Source organism: Schistocerca gregaria, chromosome 10, assembly GCF_023897955.1.
Source record: "Schistocerca gregaria isolate iqSchGreg1 chromosome 10, iqSchGreg1.2, whole genome shotgun sequence".
Classification (NCBI taxonomy): Eukaryota; Metazoa; Arthropoda; class Insecta; order Orthoptera; family Acrididae; genus Schistocerca; species Schistocerca gregaria.
Window position 1 is genome coordinate 65,038,576 of NC_064929.1, and position 20,168 is coordinate 65,058,743.

General features: G+C 38.4%; 1 protein-coding gene across 1 annotated transcript in view; it reads right to left on the bottom strand.

The window, feature by feature from the left end:
• Positions 1 to 2,116: 2,116 nt before the first annotated feature.
• Positions 2,117 to 20,168, bottom strand: part of LOC126293582 (aminopeptidase N-like) — a 217,492-nt gene continuing 199,440 nt past the window's right edge. The window contains exons 16-17 of the mRNA XM_049986857.1: positions 18,247 to 18,322; positions 2,117 to 2,700 (exon numbers count right to left, since the gene is read on the bottom strand). Coding sequence (XP_049842814.1) covers positions 2,434 to 2,700; positions 18,247 to 18,322 — 343 coding nt within the window. The 3' untranslated portion in view covers positions 2,117 to 2,433. The remainder of the gene's footprint in view (positions 2,701 to 18,246; positions 18,323 to 20,168) is intronic.

Below are 20,168 nucleotides of genomic sequence, written 5' to 3' on the forward strand. Positions count from 1 at the left end.
ATCAGCAGTGATGAGTGAAAATGGGTGTTGAACCAGGTTTTGAACCCATGACCTCCTATTTACTTGGCAGTTGTGTTAGCCAGTGCACCACCCAGACACAGTGTTTATCACATATCTGCAGTCCTCATTCATGTCCTCCATGCTGATTACTTTGATATTCCTGCAGAAACTCAAATGAAATTGTGTATCTGCTTCAAATGTGCTTGATTCATAGACCATCAACGTGAATCAACTACATATGTCAAAAAGTGAGACACCACACATTTACACACTTAACAAGGGTTCTGGGAGCAGGTTACTAATTTTGGCCATGGCAGTCAACATGTTAGACAATATCTGCATCTACATAGATACTCTTCAAGCCACTATAAGGTGTGTAGTTGGGGGAGCGGGGGGCCTTATGTGGGGGAAGAGACCAAACAGCAAGGTCATCGGTCTCATCGGATTAGGGAAGGATGGGGAAGGAAGTCGGCGGTGCCCTTTCAAAGGAATCATCTCGGCATTTGCCTGGATCGATTTAGGGAAATCACGGAAAACCTAAATCAGGATGGCCGGAAGCGGGATTGAACCGTCGTCCTCCCGAAGGTGTGTGGTGGTAGGCACCCTGTACCACTATTTGTCATTTCCACTCGCAAATAGAGTGAGGGAAAAACAACTGTCTGTACGTCTCCATATGAACCCTAATTTCTGGTATCTTATCTTTGTGGTCCCTACACACGATGTATGTCGGCAGGAACAGAATTGTTTGCCAGTCAGCTTCAAATACCGGTTCTCTAAATTTTCTCAATAGTGTTTCATCGAAAGAACGCCACCTTCCCTCCGTGGATTCCCATTTGAGTCCCCAAAGCACCTCAGTAACATTTAAGCTTTGTTGAAACCTTCCTACAACAAATCTAGCAGGCCTCCTCAGAATTGCATCGATGCCTTCCTTCAATCCGAGCTGGTACGGACCCCAAAGTCTCAAGCAGTACTCAAGAGTAGGTCGCCCCAGCTTCCTACACTGAACCACTCTTTTCTGAAATTCTTCAAATAGACCGAAGGACAACATATTGTGTTCTATTATTTAAGAAGTCTTCGAGCCACTCACATATCTGTGAACTTATTTCATATGCTTACAGCTTTGTTAACAGCCTGCAATGGGGCACTGTGTCAAATGCTTTCCAGGAATCTAGAAATATGGAATCTGTCTGTTGCCCTTCATCCATAGTTCTCAATATATCATGTGAGAAAAGAGCAAGCCGAGGTTCACATGACCCAAGAAAGTTTATTACATTTGAACTGAGAATGTGTTCAAGAATTCTGCAGCAAATAGAAGTTAGGGATGTTGTTTTGTAATTTTGCGGATCCGTTTTTTTACCTTTCTTGTATACTGGAGTCACCTGCGCTTTTTTCCAGTCGCTTGGGACTTTGTCCTGGGTGAGAGATTTACGATAAATGCAATGATATTGGGCCTCTCCTCAGGCTTTCAGGTGGTGATACTCTCTCAATGCAGCACGGCTTCTCTTCTCGACAGCCTTACTATGTAGTCACACTATGGCTTGTCAAACGACAGCATGGATGTCTTACTGTCATACACAAAGTGTACAGTGCCAGATTTGCACCTGTTGAACAAAATTGGAACTAATTTTTTCCCAGTGTAAATCAGTTCCACATTAACACTTAAGCATAGCTACCAAGGTTTGCTGCCATAACAATGATTACAGCCTACAATGGACCTGTGTGAGAGACTGTACTTTAGTTATAACTACACAGTTTGTAGGTTCAATTGGCAGGCGAGTATTATGGATATGCTTCAGGAAATCGAAAAGGAATCCCTGGATGGCAGATGTTTTTTTACACAGTACTGAGGAAGTTCAGAGAACTGACATTTGAGGCAGACTGCAGAAAGATTCTACTGCCACCAGTTTACATCTCACATAAAATCTGCGATGTGAAGTTAAATCAGTGCTTGTACAGAATGATATAGACAGTGGCCTCACTCCACCTGTCAGTGGAACATGAAAGGAAATGACAAGTATTGATACAAGGTACCGTTTTCCATGCACTGTACGGTGGATGACAGAGTATGTATGTAGATGTAGAAACACTTAGAGGAACAAACTGAAAAAATGTAAAATATTTGATACTGTTGTACCTTCTTTTTATTGAGCAAATAACTGCAAATTGTAATTAGTATATTAAAGTGAAATTCTACAATCATTACAAGGTACATATCTATCTTAGTGTCATAGACATTATTATCGGTTGGGCTCTAACTATACACAAAACATTATCTCTCTCTCTCATACACACTCTCTCTCTCTCTCTCTCTCTCTCTCTCTCTCTCTCTCTCTCTCTCTCTCTCACTCACTCTTGTGACATTTCTTGGTTACAGTCTGCCTCCATTGCTCCCTGCAACCCATGAGTAAGTATAGTGGGTTTAAAATGTCTGTCTCATACAGCAGCAGCATTGAGGTGTGTCCAGACGACAATGAGCCCCAGAGCAATGCTTGTGATGGCTGGCAGTATGGCAGCACTGGAACCAGGGGCGTCAGTGGTGGTGGGGGCGTCAGTGGTGGTGGGGGCGTCAGTGGTGGTGGGGGCTACTCTCTGCAGCCACGTCCTGAGTGTCGGCTCATTCCTTTCCATCCACCTGTCCAGCGAGCTGATGGTTTTTTCCAGAGACTCGGTGATTCCCCAGCTGGACACAGCCTCGAGCAACTGGAAAAGAGGGATTCTACAGTTAGCGATAACTTTCTTAACACTAGTATATTACCCATTATTGCCTGCTTAAACCAGCATACATTCATTCACTCGTTCATTCATTTATACATTTGTATATCCGTTGATGGAGGATGCGGATTGAGGCAAGATATTCATTAACTGGCAGCAGCCACTGCTGGATACTTCTGTAAAGGCTAAAAAGCCGAACACCGTTTACGTAGTAGCTAGTATATGACATGCCACTTCACAGATGGCGCTCCCTTTGTTAGTATATATTTGTCCAACTACAGGGCTTGCATAGGTGATAGTAGGAGGGTGTATATGGCGAGTTTTGCAGCGGGGATGGTCACAGGGGTAGGAGCCATAGGATAGGGAGATGGTGCAGAAGAAGCATAGGGTCTGACAAGCATATTGCAGAGATTGAGAGAGCGACGGAACGTTATGCTAGGTGTGGTGATCAAAGTCTCAGACAGAATGGACCTCCTTTTAGGGCATGGTTTTAGGAAGTAATGGCCTTGTTGAAATAGCTCACTAATACATTCATGACCAGGATAATACTGAGCGACAATCCATGTACTAGTAAGTTGTTTTTTGGAGGGGTCAACAGTACCAGGATTGGATATGATTGCCTGAGAAATTTGCTTGTGAAGTAGGCTGCTGGGGTAATTATGTCCAGTGGCGGCTCAGGTGAGAGTGGTGGTGTATTGCTGTAGAGAGTCCGCATCCGAACAAAAACGTTTGCCTCAAATGTCAAGCCTGTATGGGAGGGAACATCTGACATGGAAAGGATAGCAACTGTCGAAATGTAAGTACTGTTGTTTGTTAGTAGATTTAATGTGGACAGAAGTGGGTACCAGACTTTCAGTATGAGCTCAACATCAAGGAAAGGAGAATGGCATTCAGAATAGGACTATGTGAAATTTAACTGGAAGAAGGGATTTAGAGATTCCAGGGAATATAACAGGTCAGCCTCATCATGAGTCCATACAGCAAAGATGTCATCAATGTAGCTAAACCAAACCAGGGGTAAATGCTTATGAATCCCAGGAAAGTCCCCTCCAAGCCACCCTTGAAAAGGCTGGTGTAGGAAGGAGGCATTCCGGTTCCCATGGGTGTAACCCTGATATTACTGTATCCCTGCCTGCCCCTCAAACTTGACATAGTTGTTGGTAAGTATAAAGTTGATTAAGGTGAGCAGGAAGGGTGTCATAGATTTGGAAAGGTGGGTACTGACCGTGAAATGTCCAGCAGCAGACCGATCATGAATGTGGGGAATGTTGGCATAGAGGGAGGTGGCATCAATGGTGACAACCAAGGTGTCTGGTGGAAGTGGGATGGATACTGATTTCATATGATCTAGGAAATGGTTGGAGTCTGTATAGGAGAGAAGTCTTTGTACTATGGCTTGCAGGTGTTGAGCAACTAAGGCAGATGTATGTTCGGTGGGTGCTTTGAAGCCATAAACTATAGGACGGCCAGGATGATTGGAATGTGGACCATAGGAAGACGGTAAAAGATGGGGGCGTGTGGTTTGGGCGGGGTAAGGAGTTCCATGGATTGCGGTATTAGTCCTTGTGAGGGGCCTGACTTCTAAGGAGGGACTGCAGGTCAGTTTGATTCACAGGATGGGATCTTGATTGCAGATGGTGTGCATAGAGGTGTCAGACAGCTGACATAGAGATCACTACCGTATTCCTGTTAGTCAAGTACTTGTAAGAGATGATATTGAAATAGTTGTGTGGATCGAGTTGGGATCACGATTGGAACTGTTCAAGACAGTGTTCAATGTCAGGATTGCTCTTAGAAAGGTTTTGGGATTATGTTACAAAGTGATATTTGTGAAGAAAAGTAGGTCCTACACCAAAGCTGCATGATTCAATGCAAGTTTAGGGGTGAAAGTGAGGTCCTTAGATAATATAGATATTGCACGAGGGGAGAGGTGGAGAACACTGTGCTGTTGTGACTGATTCTTGTGACTATGAGTTTTTATTGGTTTGGGAGACAGTAGTGAAGCCTGGGTAATATTAAGGAGGTTGGCCAAGCTGGTAATGTTAAGGCAGTTGTGGAGGTTGGCCAAATTTGGTTTGTAGGAGAGGAGTGGTGGTTGATGGTGTGGCTGTTTATGGAGCTGCAGAGGGACAGAATAAGGAACACTACTATTAAAGTAGTTTAGGAGAAGGTGGGATAGCTTTTTGAGGTGAACTCTGGCATGTTTTTCCAGTCTGAAGTTGGTTTCATACCATCTAAGGAAATATGAGGGATAGATAACTGAAGGATTTTGTAGAAGAAGAGAAGTCTGGTGGAGTGGAAATCGGCATATGAGACATATACGTCATAGATGAGGTAAGTGCAAGAGATTGCTGTATTTGAAACTGTAAAAGAGCCTGGTGTAGAGTAGGATTACATACAGAAACAAGAACTTTCAATGTTAGCCTTTGGGAGAAACTCCAAGGGGCAAACAGGTTTCAAAAAACAGAATAATGGGACCTTAGTTTTGATAGTGCAAAAGCATATTTTTGGAAATAAGTCACTGTCTTCATCCATCCAGCCTCTTCCCTGTTCCCATTCTAGCACTACACAGCCATCATTTCGCCACCACACCCAGTCTTTTTATTTCTCTCCTTTTCCGCTACTTCCTCCCCCCCCCCCAACCTCTCCCCTGCCCTCCATCTAACCTACAGCACTTCACTGTCTGCTACCCCCACCGTACTGTCCCTCCCCCTCCCCACCCCAGCCTCCATCTTTCCCCCACCCAGTCACCACTCCCATCATGCACGGGTTCTGCTGCTCGCAGTGTTGTTTCAGTTGCCTGAGACTGCGTTTCCATGAGTGTGTGCGTTTCCATGAGTGTGTGCATATACCTGTCTATTGTTGAGAAAGGCCAATGGCCGAAAGCTTTAATTGTGAAAGTCTTTTTGTTGTGCCTATCTGCGACTCAGCATCTCTGCTATATTTATTGCTTTTACATCACACAAGGTACAAGAAAAACTGGCTTTCCAAATGTGTTCTTTTTAAAGCAAGCAGAATGCTTCAGGAAATCTAACTCATGAGCTGATGTTTGGTACACACATTTTATCCAGAATTTTACCAGAATATTGAAACACAATTTCAAATATTTTGTGCATGTATCTGACCAAGAATTGCTAAAATTGGTGCGAATATGAGAGAGAATATACCAGCTAAACCGGATTAGGGATAATCTTCCAGTTTTTAGCTATTTCTGTATCAATACAGAAGTTTAATGTACCTCTTTAAAAGAGCACTATTAATCTATAAGCCTCTTTGTAGCAGAAGTATGCAAAGCTTTGGTAGAAAGACTAAAGTGTAACATTGAGTTTGAAACAAAAATACAGTTTTTATTCATATTTTTTTGTTCACCTGCATATAGAAATACATATGAAAGGAGCTCACATCAAAATTATGCACAATTCTGACCTCATCCCCAATGGCAGCTTAACTGCCCTGTTTCATTTTGGGAACCTTGTACACAGTACTTTTGACGTCCTGTAGCTCTGCTTGTATGCAAGTCACAATATTAAACTCATTCTGTTGTCTCACTTGTCTGCTTCTCTACTGCTGTAAACTCACAATAACAAACAAATATCAAAACAAGTGAATGTTTGTAGATGTGACTACAATGCTGTCGGTGAGAGAAGTAGGAAGTTAAGGTGAGAGTGAGGGGGAAGCATTTGTAGACAAGAACAGAGACACACTAACTCTAAGATACCAAATATGCTATGCCCTTGGTGGACACCAACGGCGACCACTCAGCAATATAATGGCAACTGCCTGCATCATCAGCTATAGTGCCTCACCATACTGCAGTTGGGGTGCATTGCTATCACATTAGAGCAAAGTTGATGGCAACGCTATTACAGCCAAATATTTCCTTAAAATGTGGTAAAACAAATAATGGCGAACGTTAATCTTCTCTAATTGGAAATTGTGGTAATCACTTCTACACTACTTTATGCATGTGTGTTAGGAGGAACACAGCTTCTTTTTTAAGCCTTAGCTTCTGCTCTCGTACTACTCAGCTGCTGCAAGTATCTAATACTCCACACTGGGCATGGCTCACTTCTTACATTCTGCGGAAATCTGCACCATTTAGCCATTTAAACTAACCTATGCCTTGGGTTACACTACAAATCAGTCTATCACCACATCCAAGGTTTCAGGGTTCAGCGGGGAGGGGAGTAGGGATATCAGACTCTAAATATTTTATGTATTGTATCTTCTTTTCTAATCAACTAAAAAATAACAACAAAAGCAAAACTCCAAAATAAGCTCTATAGGTAGCATATTTATCTGGGAACACTTTATCACAACAAATCATACTAATGTCGCTGAGCATACTTCTATAAATAAACGAGAAAGTAAAAGGATCATTTAGAGAATGTGAAGCTGAATAAAAAAAATCTGAAAGAAACCAGACGAGACGTGAACTGATGAACTTTAACATCGTAGGTGTGCACCTATATTCACTGTAGTATGTTTGTCACTGAAGATGCATTTTTCAAAGAAAATGAGTCCTGTTTATATTACATTACACGTAGTGCCACTTCACAAGGAATAGTGCCACTTGTGATGCACCTAAAAGAAATTTTCGATTCCTGAACCCAGACAATTTGTATTGTGATGCACCTAACAGAAATTTTCGATTCCTGAACCAAGACAATTTGTAAAAAGCATAACTAATGATAATGATAATGATATTAATATTAATAATAATAATAATAATAATAATAATAATAATAATAATAATATAATAATATAATAATATAATAATAATAATAATCCCCGTGGAGGCCTGGGAAAAGAATAGACCTTCGGTATGTTCTGCCAGTCGTAAAAGGCGACGAAAAAAACAAACCACTAATAGGGCTAACCCCCCTTTTAGTGTGATTAGTTGGTTCAGGACAGAACTAATGAAGCCTCGGACAAGCACTGTCATGATCGGGGACGATGCTTGAACCCTATGCCCGTCCGCAAAGGTAAGGACAATGCTAACCACATGGAAAATGATTTACATACAAATAGATGTGTTTTGCAGGATATGCTTCCTGCAACCACTCTAGAAGGAAAACAAAGACAGAGTATGAGATGGTCAGATGAAGTTAACCGACACCTCATGTTCTGTTATTACCAAGCAACAAACTTAGGAACCAACACAACTGGATACAGATCACAAGTATACACAACATTTATTACCAGATATCCAGAATTAACATTTTTAACAGAACAACGACTAGCTGATCAGATCCGTGTAAAAATAAAAAATAAAAGGATACCCCAGTCAGAATTAGAAAACATCAAACAACAAGTACAACAAATACTGGAACAAAATAATGTGCAATCAGAAGAAGAAGAAAATACAGTAATGGGCTCAAATATCCCAGAGCAAACCAACAAAGAACAACACGCGTCAGTTAAACAATCAGAGAAAAATGAAATCTTAAGACAGACGCAGAACAAGCACAAATAGAACATGAAGTGACACACATGTTAGATATAGAAGAAAAATTTCAGCTAACAATATAGAATACAAAAACACAAATACAGACATTAGACCATTCTTGCATAGACCACAAAATAACCCACAAGTCGAAACAACAATAACAACTATCAACTCAATCATACACAACAAAATAAATGAAAATACAACTATGGAAGTGTTACAACTACTGGTTTATATAGGAGCACTCACTACTCTAAATATACACACTAAGCAGAGATCAGAACAAACCAACACACAGAATAAACCCACAAAACCAGGCTACAGATCAGGATAGAAAAACTGAGAAAAGCCATTGGACAGCTAACACAATGTATAAGAAATGAAATATCAGACAAAAAACGAAAAAGGTTAGGTAAAATCTCACAACAAAAAGCGATAGAGCAGTTAGATGAAAAGAAGCAGAAATTACAAGCATTGGCCAAACTACTTAGAAGATACAAAAAAAGTGAAAATAGAAGGAAACAAAACCAAACATTCAACACAAACCAAAAGAAATTTTATCTGACAATAGATAACACACACATTAAAATAGACAACCCACCAAACATAACAACATGGAACACTCCTGGAGCAACATATGGTCAAACCCACTACAACATAACAGGCATGTACAGTAGATACAAGCAGAAGCAGGCATATACAAGATGATACCACAAATGCCTGAAGTGATAATTTTGCAACATGAAGTCACCTGAGTAATTAATTCTACGCACAATTGGAAAGCCCCTGGAAAAGATAAAATAGCAAATTTCTGGCTAAAGAAGTTCACCTCAACGCATCCACATGTAACTAAATTATTTAACAGTTACATTGCAGACCCATACACATTCCCTGATACACTTGCACATGGAATAACTTATCAGAAACCTAAAGATCAAGCAGACACAGCAAACCCAGCGAAATATCGCCTCATAGCATGCCTACCAACAATATACAAAATATTAACTTCAGTCATTACATAGAAATTAATGACACAGAACAAAATTATAAATGAAGAACAAAAAGGCTGTTGCAAAGGAGCACGAGGATATAAAGAGCAACTGATAATAGATGCAGAGGTGACATATCAAGCTAAAACTAAACAAAGGTCACTACACTATGCATACATTGATTACCGAAAAGCTTTTGACAGTGTACCCCACTCATGGTTACTACAGATATTGTAAATATACAAAGTAGATCCTAAATTGATACAGTTCCTAAACGTAGTTATGAAAAATTGGAAAACCACACTTAATATCCAAACAAACTCAAATAATATCACATCACAGTCAATACAGATTAAGTGTGGAATATACCAAGGAGACTCATTAAGTCCTTTCTGGTTCTGCCTTGCTCTGAACCCACTATCCAACATGCTAAATAATACAAATTATAGATACAATACTACTGGAACATACCAACACAAAATCACACATTTGCTATACATGGATGATCTAAAACTACTGGCAGCAACAAATCAACAACTCAAGCAATTACTAAAGATAACAGAAGTATTCAGCAATGATATAAATATGGCTTTTGGAACAGACAAATGTAAGAAAAATAGCATAGTCAAGGGAAAACACACTAAACAAGAAGATTACATATTGGATAACCACGGTGACTGCATAGAAGCGATGGAAAAAACAGATTCCTATAAATATCTAGGATACAGACAAAAAATAGGAATAGATAATACAAATATTAAAGAAGAACTAAATGAAAAATATAGAGAAAGACTAACAAAAATACTGAAAACAGAATTGACAGCAAGAAACACGACAAAAGCTATAAATACCTATGCTATACCAATATTGACCTACTCATTTGGAGTAGTGAAATGGAGTAACACAGACCTAGAAGCACTCAATACACTTATAGAATACATCACATACATTCAGCAACAGAAAGATTCACATTAAGCAGAAAGGAAGGAGGAAGGGGATTTATCGACATAAAAAATCTACATTATGGACAGGTAGACAATTTAAGAAAATTATTTCTAGAACGAGCAGAAACAAGAAAAATACACAAAGCAGTCACTCATATAAATACATCTGCTACATCATTACAATTTCATAACCACTTCTACAACCCTTTAGATCATATAACATGAACAGATACGAAGAAAGTAAATTGGAAAAAGAAAACACTAGATGGCAAGCACCCATATCATCTAACACAGCCACACATCGATCAAGACACATCCAACACATGGCCAAGAAAAGGCAATATATGCAGTGAGATGGAAGGCTTCATGATTGCAATACAGGATCAAATAATAAACACCAGATATTACAGCAAGCATATTATTAAAGATCCCAATACCACACCAGATAAATGCAGACTTGCAAACAACAAATAGAAACAGTAGATCACATCACAAGCGGATGTACAATACTAGCAAATACAGAATACCCCAGAAGACATGACACTGTAGCAAAAATAATACATCAACAACTTGCCATACAACATAAACTAATAAAACAACACGTTCCCACATACAGGAATGCACCATAAAATGTACTGGAGAATGATGAATACAAATTGTGCTGGAACAGAACCATTATAACAGATAAATCAACACCACATAACAAACCTGACATCATACTCACCAATAAAAAGAAGAAATTAACACAACTAATCGAAATATCCATACCCAATACAACAAATACACAGAAGAAAACACTAGAAAAAATGGAAAAATAGATCCAACTGGCTGAGGAAGTCAAAGACATATGGTATCAGGATAAAGTTGACATCATATCAAGTATACTATCAACTACAGGAGTCATACCACACAATATCTACCAGTACACCAATACAATACAGCTATATCGAAACATATATATACAACTACAGAAATCTGTAATTATTGATACATGTTCAATTACCCGAAAGTTCCTAAATGCAAGGTAACAGATACCGTACAGTTAAAAGGAAGCCACACTTGATCAAGATCCACATCACTTTCCATTTTTTAACCAGACATAACGTCTGAGATGGGAGAGAGAAATAATAATAATAATAATATAGATTTTATTGTCCTTAGGCCGTTACTCCAATTGACAATGTCAAATGAAGATACAATTTACAATACAATGTGATAAAGTACTGAAATATTTTAGCTTATATTACAATAAATGTACATTGGCTCATCTATTGGATTACGCATTTTACAGTTGAAGAATTTACTAATGTCAGAGAATGGGTGGGCAATTAACCATTCATGCAGTCTTTCTTTGAACGTATGTTTAGGAAGATCCTGTATAGAATTTGGCAGCTTATTAAATAGTTTGTGTCCTGTGACTTCATAGCTATTTATTGATTTTGATCATCTGTGGTAAGGCATGTATATGTGTTTGATGCTTCTTGTATTGTAACAATGTATATTTTCTCTACATTTCACATCTTGTAGGTTCTTCTTTGTATAGATTAAGACACTGTATAAATAGGGGTTTATTACTGTCATAATTTTTTGTTCAGTAAATAAGAGTTTGCAGCGAGCCTTATGTGAAGAAGCTGTAATTATCCTAATGGCTTTCTTATGCAATAACAGGATGTCATGTATAGGACTACAATCACTCCAAAAATGCAAAACAAGATAATCTGACATACATTTCAGTTACACAATTTCTGAGTTGTCTTAATAAATAAATTACACTAGATAGCTTACTACTAATATAGTTTACATGTTGGCCCCAGGATAACTTTTTGTCTAAATAAACTCCCAGGAATTTAACAGAGCTAGGGTCATGAGATAGTGGCTTGTCTCTTAGAGTGAAGATTATCTGCTGAGCTATGTTTATAATTTTCTTTTCAGTTGGTTGGGTTTCCCAATTGTTTGCAGTTGAATGAGAGTTTGATGAAAAATTTTCCAACCAGAGTACATAACTCCACTCTACAACCTAAAGATGGATGCAAAATCTACATGAAAATTATTTTTGTGTTCGATATTATACTGAACTGCAATTCAGCTCAAACTGGTTTTTTATTATCAGAAGAGAGTATTAAGCAGTAAATGTATTGGGAAAAGATAGATACGAAGCCCACACCTACTACAGTAGTACAAGTTTATATGCCAACTAGCTCTGCAGATGACGAAGAAATTGAAGAAATGTATGATCAAATGAAAGAAATTATTCAGATAGTGAAGGGAGATGAAAATTTAATAGTCATGGGTGACTGGAATTCGGTGGTAGGAAAAGGGAGAGAAGGAAACGTAGTAGGTGAATATGGACTGGGCAAAGAAACGAAAGAGGAAGCTGCCTGGTAGAATTTTGCACAGAGCACAACTTAATCATAGCTAACACTTGGTTCAAGAATCATAAAAGAAGGCTGTATACATGGAAGAAGCCTGGAGATACTAAAAGGTATCAGATAGATTATATAATGGTAAGACAGAGATTTAGGAACCAGGTTTTAAATTGTAAGACATTTCCAGGGGCAGATGTGGACTCTGACCACAATCTATTGGTTATGACCTGTAGATTAAAACTGAAGAAACTGCAAAAAGTTGGAAATTTAAGGAGATGGGACATGGATAAACTGAAAGAACCAGAGGTTGTACAGAGTTTCAGGGAGAGCATAAGGGAGCAATTGACAGGAATGGGTGAAAGAAATACAGTAGAAGAAGAATGGGTAGCTTTGAGGGATGAAGTAGTGAAGGCAGCAGAGGATCAAGTAGGTAAAAAGACGAGGGCTGGTAGAAATCCTTGGGTAACTGAAGAAATATTGAATTTAATTGATGAAAGGAAAAAATATAAAAATGCAGTAAATGAAGCAGGCAAAAAGGAATACAGACGTCTCAAAAATGATATCGACAGGAAGTGCAAAATGGCTAAGCAGGGATGGCTAAAGGACAAATGTAAGGATGTAGAGGCTTATTTCACTAGGGGTAAGATAGATACTGCCTACAGGAAAATTAAAGAGACATTTGGAGATCAGAGAACCACTTGTATGAATATCAAGAGCTCAGATGGAAACCCAGTTCAAAGGAAAGAAGGGAAAGTAGAAAGGTGGAAGGAGTATATAGAGGGTCTATACCAGGGCGATGTACTTGAGGACAATATTATGAAAATGGAAGAGGATGTAGATGAAGACGAAATGGGAGATATGATACTGCGTGAAGAGTTTGACAGAGCAAAGCCCCCGGAGTAGACAACATTCCATTGGAACTACTGACGGCCTTGGGAGAGCCAGTCCTCACAAAACTCTACCATCTGGTAAGCAAGATGAATGAGACAGGCGAAATTCCCTCAGACTTCAAGAAAAATATAATAATTCCAATCCCAAAGAAAGCAGGTGTTGACAGAAGTGAAAATTACCCAACTATCAGTTTAATAAGTCACAGCTGCAAAATGCTAACACGAATTCTTTACAGACGAATGGAAAAACTAGTAGAAGCCGACCTTGGGAAGATCAGTTTGGATTCCGTAGAAATGTTGGAACACGTGAGGCAATACTGACCCTACGACTTATCTTAGAAGCTAGATTAAGGAAGAGCGCGTCCGGTCATACTGATTTAGGTTTTCCGTGATTTCCCTAAATCTCTCCAGGCAAATGCCGGGATGGTTCCTTCGAAAGGGCACGGCCGACTTCCTTCCCTGTTCTTCCGTAATCCGCTGAGACCGATGACCTCGCAGTTTGGTCTCTTCCCCCAAACAACCAACCAACCAAGGAAGGGCAAACCTACGTTTCTAGCATTTGTAGACTTAGAGAAAGCTTTTGACAATGTTGACTGGAATACTCTCCAAATTCTGAAGGTGGCAGGGGTAAAATACAGGGAGCGAAAGGTTATTTACAATTTGTACGGAAACCAGATGGCAGTTATAAGAGTCGAGGGACATGAAAGGGAAGCAGTGGTTGGGAAGGAAGTGAGACAGGGTTGTAGACTATCCCCGATGTTATTCAATCTGTATATTGAGCAAGCAGTAAAGGAAACAAAAGAAAAATTTGGAGTAGGTATTAAAATCCATGGAGAAGAAATAAAAACTTTGCGGTTAGCCGATGACATCGTAATTCTGTCAGAGACAGCAAAGGACTTGGAAGAGCAGTTGAACGGAATGGATAGTGTCTTGAAAGGAGGATATAAGATGAACATCAACAAAAGCAAAACGAGAATAATGGAATGTAGTCGAATTAAGTCGGGTGATGCTGAGGGAATTAGATTACGAAATGAGACACTTAAAGTAGTAAAGGAGTTTTGCTATTTGGGGAGCATAATAACTGATGATGGTCGAAGTAGAGAGGATATAAAATGTAGACTGGCAATGGCAAGGAAAGCGTTTCTGAAGAAGAGAAATTTGTTAACATCGAGTATAGATTTAAGTGTCAGGAAGTCATTTCTGAAAGTATTTGTATGGAGTGTAGCCATGTATGGAAGTGAAACATTGACGATAAATAGTGTGGACAAGAAGAGAATAGAAGCTTTCGAAATGTGGTGCTACAGAAGAATGCTGAAGATTAGATGAGTAGATCACATAACTAATAAGGAAGTATTGAATAGGATTGGGGAGAAGAGAAGTTTGTGGCACAACTTGACCAGAAGAAGGGATCGGTTGGCAGGGCATATCCTGAGGCATCAAGGGATCACCAATTTAGTTTGGAGGGCAGCATAGAGGGTAAAAATCGTAGAGGGAGACCAAGAGATGACTACACTAAGCAGATTCAGAAGGATGTGGGTTGCAGTGGGTTCTGGGAGATGAAGAAGCTTGCACAGGATAGAGTAGCATGAAGAGCTGCATCAAACCAGTCTCAGGACTGAAGACAACAACAACAACAACAACAGTATTGGGAAAGGATTGTAAGAACTCACGATTCTTAAACTGGCATCTGCATGAAGTGAATCGTGAAATATAATACAATGAGATAATAAGGAGTTAAAAGAGGCTGGCAGAAATCAAAGCTACTGTTATTCCATGTTTATGTCGCGAGCTAAAAGAGGAACAAAACATATTCCTTTGTGTATCTCCACAAGAAACAGTTGCATGGTGTAGTATCCGGAGAGGTGGTGAGCACACATGCACTCAGGTGCACCAGAGACTTGCTAGCATGTTGACTGTGTGTGTGTGTGTGTGTGTGTGTGTGTGTGTGTGTGTGTGTATGTATGACAATGTAATTCTTACACATTTTCAGGGTAGGGATTAAACATTCAAATAAATTCACAGCCAATGATGCAGGTCCTTGGTTATACTTGAGAACTTGTGAACTCTCTCTCCTTTCTACACTTGTATAGCTCACTTGTACCTGACAGCAGACTTAAGTGACAAGTTTTCTGTAGAATGGGCAGCAGCAAAGAGTCGATTAGATTAGATTATATTAATACTTGTTCCATAGATCATGAATACGACACTTCGTAATGATATGGAACTTGTCAGGTTAATGAAAGATGTCTGTACAATATATTACATTAATCAAAATATTGCATGACACTAATGTTAAAGTTAGTTTTTTTTCATCCCTTAATTTATATCTAAAAATTCAGCCATTGAGTAGAAGGAGTTGTCATCTAGAAATTCTTTTAATTTATATTTAAATGTTGGTTGACTATCTGTCAGGCTTTTGATGCTGTTTGGTAGGTGACCAAAGATTTTTGTGGCAGCATAATATACCCCTTTCTGTGCCAAAGCCAGATTTAACCCTGCACAGTGAAGATCATCCTTTCTCCTCGTGTTATAGCTATGCACACTGCTATTACTTTTGAACTGGGTTGGATTATTAACAACAAATTTCATAAGTAAATCTGTATACTGTAGGTTTACTGTGAGGATCCCTAGATCCTTAAATAGATGTCTGCAGGATGACTGTGCATGGGCTCCAGCAATTATTCTGATTACACGTTTTTGAGCAATGAATACTTTTCTACTCAACGATGAATTACCCCAGAATATGATGCCATACGAAAGCAGTGAATGAAAGTAGGCATAGTAAGCTAATTTACTGAGATTCTTATCACCAAAATTTGCAATAACCCTAATAGCATACGTAGCTGAACTCAGACGTTTCAGCAGACCATCAATGTGTTGCTTCCAGTTCAACCTTTCATCAATGGATACACCTAAAAATTTTGAAAATTCTACCTTAGCTTCAGACTTCTGTTGAAAGTCTATATTTATTACTTGTGTTGTGCCATTTACTGTATGGAACTGTATAAACTGTGTTTTATCAAAATTTAAAGAGAGTCCATTTGCTGAGAACCACTTAATAATTTTGTGAAAAACATCATTTACAATTACATCACTTAGTTCTTGGTTTTTGGATGTTATTACTATACTTGTATCATCAGCAAAAAGAACTAACTTTGCATCTTCATCAATATGGAATGGTAAGTCATTAATGTATATCAAGAACAGGAAGGGACCTAAGACCGAACCCTCTAGGACCCCATACTTGATAGCCTCCCAGTTTGAGGAATCAGCTGTTGTTTTAACATTACATGAACCACTTATTTCAACTTTCTGCATTCTTCCAGTTAAGTATGAATTAAACCATTTGTGCACTGCCCCCCTCAAACCATAATGATTTAGCTTATCTAAAAGAATTTCATGATTTACACAATCAAATGCCTTTGAGAGATCACAAAAAATACCAATGGGTGATGTCCGGTTATTCAGAGCGTTTAATATTTGATCAGTGAAAGCATATATATTGCATATTCTGTTGAAAAGCCTTTCTGAAAACCAAACTGACATTTTGTTAGTACTTTATTTTTACAAATATGGGAGGCTACTCTTGAATACATTACTTTCTCAAAAATTTTTGATAGAGCTGTCAAAAGAGCGATTGGGCGATAGTTGTTGACATCCGACATATCCCCCTTTTTATGCCATGGTTTTACAATAGCATATTTCAGTCTATCGGGGAAAACACCCTGCCCCAAAGAGCTATTACATACGTGGCTGAGAATCCTACTTATCTGTGGGGAACAAGCTTTAAGTATCTTGCTCGAAATGCCATCAATTCCATAAGAGCTTTTACTTTTCAGTGAGTTTATTATTTTACTGATTTCACAGGGTTGGTGGAAATACTGCTGTTTCAATCAGCACAGGTATTGCCTCTTCTATTAGAAGCCTTGCCTCTTCTAGTGAAGATCTAGATCCTATTTTCTCCACAACATTTAAAAAATGATTATTGAAAATATTTCTGATTGTTTGTTAGTACACTTGTCATTCAGTTTTATGGCACTAAAGTCTTCCTGTGCTCTTGGTTGCCCTGTTTCCCTTTCAATAATATTCCAAATTACTTTAATTTTATTATCAGAGTTACTGATCTCAGACATGATTCACATGCTTCTGGACTTTTTAATAACTTTTCTTAGTACCGCATAATAGTTTTTATAATATTGAACAATTTCGGGGTCAGTACTCACTTTTGCTGTTAGATACAGTTCTCTTTTACAGTGGGAAGTTGCGGACTGAGCATGAGAAATGAAATTTTTGTGTGGATCCTAATGCACACAATCATGAATTTTGTGAGAATATATAGTTTAAAGGGCAGTTATTTTTAATTTCTCGGTTTCAGGTCACACAATCTGAAATATAATAACATCATTTTGTTCACTATATGGTCCCTGTGTTCCTGTAGGGCAGCGATTCGCAAACGTTTCCTCTAATGGAACACTTTGAAAATCCTGGCACCTTCTTTATGCTGAGTGTTAACAACAACAACAAAAAATGAGAAAAAAACTTATTTTATTCAGTGATTACTTGAACTTAAAGTCTTAACATTTGATAACATAAAAAAGAAGAAGAAGGAGAATTAATACAGTCAAACACACAAAAGAGGGCCTTGTTGTTAATAGTTTTTTGTGGAGCACTTATTCATTTCCCATGGAACACCAGTGTTCAGGAGAACACACACAGTCTGTTAAGTCGTGCTGTAGGGCAATATGTCTAGCTTGCACAGTTGCCTTTCTGTTGAAATTTGTGCTCATTATTCTCCACAGGAAATAAAGTGAAAATTGTATTCAGTGAATATCCGGTCTGTTACAAATAAATGGAATTGTGAGCCACAGCAGCATGCTTATACAGAATAATTCTCACCTCTGCTCTCTGATTTGCTGGCAACCACTGAGCCATGCTGTTCACCACACTTGATGTCTTCTCGATTTCTTCCAGTCTGAAACAAAATTAATACCAAATAATGTAGGCAGATGTGTAACAACAATAGCAGTTATGCAGTCCTAACACTGAGTGGTGCACTTTCTGAAAACATTGATTGCAGCTCTGAGAAAACTGTCAGCACAGGAAATACTTTACATTATAAGAGAAAGGATGAAACAATAGTGTTTCATGTCCCATTGTTAATGATGTCAATAAAGACAGAGTACAATCTCAGATTAGGGAAAGAATCTCAGCGTTTGACTTAAGCAATTTAGGGAAATCTAAATCTTGATCATATGAAATTAGAAAAGAAACAAATACACTGACTCTGGGTGTTTAGTACATAATTGGCATGTTAGGACAGCTACATAATGGAAAACTAGATCCAAATATGAGCTGGCAATGAATTATGTGAGACCTGTGTTTACTTGCATATTTGATACATTTTGCTTTTATTTTGTTGGCCTATATTTTCAATTTATTCCTTACTTCCACACGCATTAATCATTGTTCAATACCATTTAAAGCAACTGAATGACATACAGATATACAGATTGATATTTTGTGTACACATATTCCAGTTCAGTAAGTTTAGTAGTTTCAGATCAGGAAAGACAGAAATCCTTTACATAACACATTTTTCATAGTTTATGTAAGATATATGCAGTGCTGCTTTTCTGGGGAAACGCTGGGGGTTGCGTACCCCTAAACTTTTTCGTCGACAAAGTAATTTTTTTACGATTATGAGAACTTGGAAGAGTGCCAAAGATTTATTTCATGGACGTAAATTTTATATTTCATTTTTTCGCAATACGAACGATACCAGTGCAGATTTTGGTGGGAAAAGCGATGTCATTGACTGTATCATCATTGCAAAGCTGCAGCAACGGTTCTCTACAACTGAATCGCTGGCAGCCAGTTCGCATTGTTGATAAACTCATGACTAAAAGCACAGGTGGTACCCCATGCTTTAGTAATAAGTAATTTTCACTGCATTATATCCAATGTCGGAGTATCCTCAAACTCTTTTTTAGAAAAAAAGCACTGGATATATGTACATCATATAGATCAAAATACTGCCCCTTATGTAATATAAGTTTTCTGATTTTTCATTGTAGTTTTAGTTTTTACGACGAAAAATTTTAAGGATAACAAAGTGTATTTAAATATAATGAGTTGGCATTCGCATTCGATTTGCTTCTTCAACTCACAACCTAACCTAGACCTAGGGTATGCTGCAGACCAGTTACCACAACCATGATTAATGAAGGATCACACTTTAGTCCAGTGAAAATTTATACTATAGAAGTATCTAGAAGTAACTGTAAAGCGGCATAAGCGATCCTTGAAAATGTAAACATTCACAATCTTTAATATAATTTTAAGGACATCTTTATGTAGGAATCAATAACATTTGAGCGTTGCACTGGCTTTAAATGAAAGCAACTGAAATACGTCATATTTTACTTATTAATGTTATAGATAAGCTGTTAAAAATGTTGATAGCTAGTTTTGGTTAAAACAGCTAGCCGTCTTCAGATCAATAACACAAACACTGCTGTGTATTATGCCCAGACTGGTAGGAGATACATTGTCATCAATAAAATAAATATTTGTGCATAACAGCATTCATAGCCCAACCTTTTTATACATGTGCAAGTCGATTAAGATTTATCTATGTGTTACCCAAATGTATGAGATTACTGTAAACATTGTACAGTACCACTGCATCAGATAGTATCCACAAATGTAGAGTCTTAGCACAAGTTAGCAGAAAATCTACCCTCTCACATAACAGCAGTGGATAATACGCTTACAAGGGAAACTCCCCGTTGCATCCCCCCCGCAGATTTAGTGGTAAG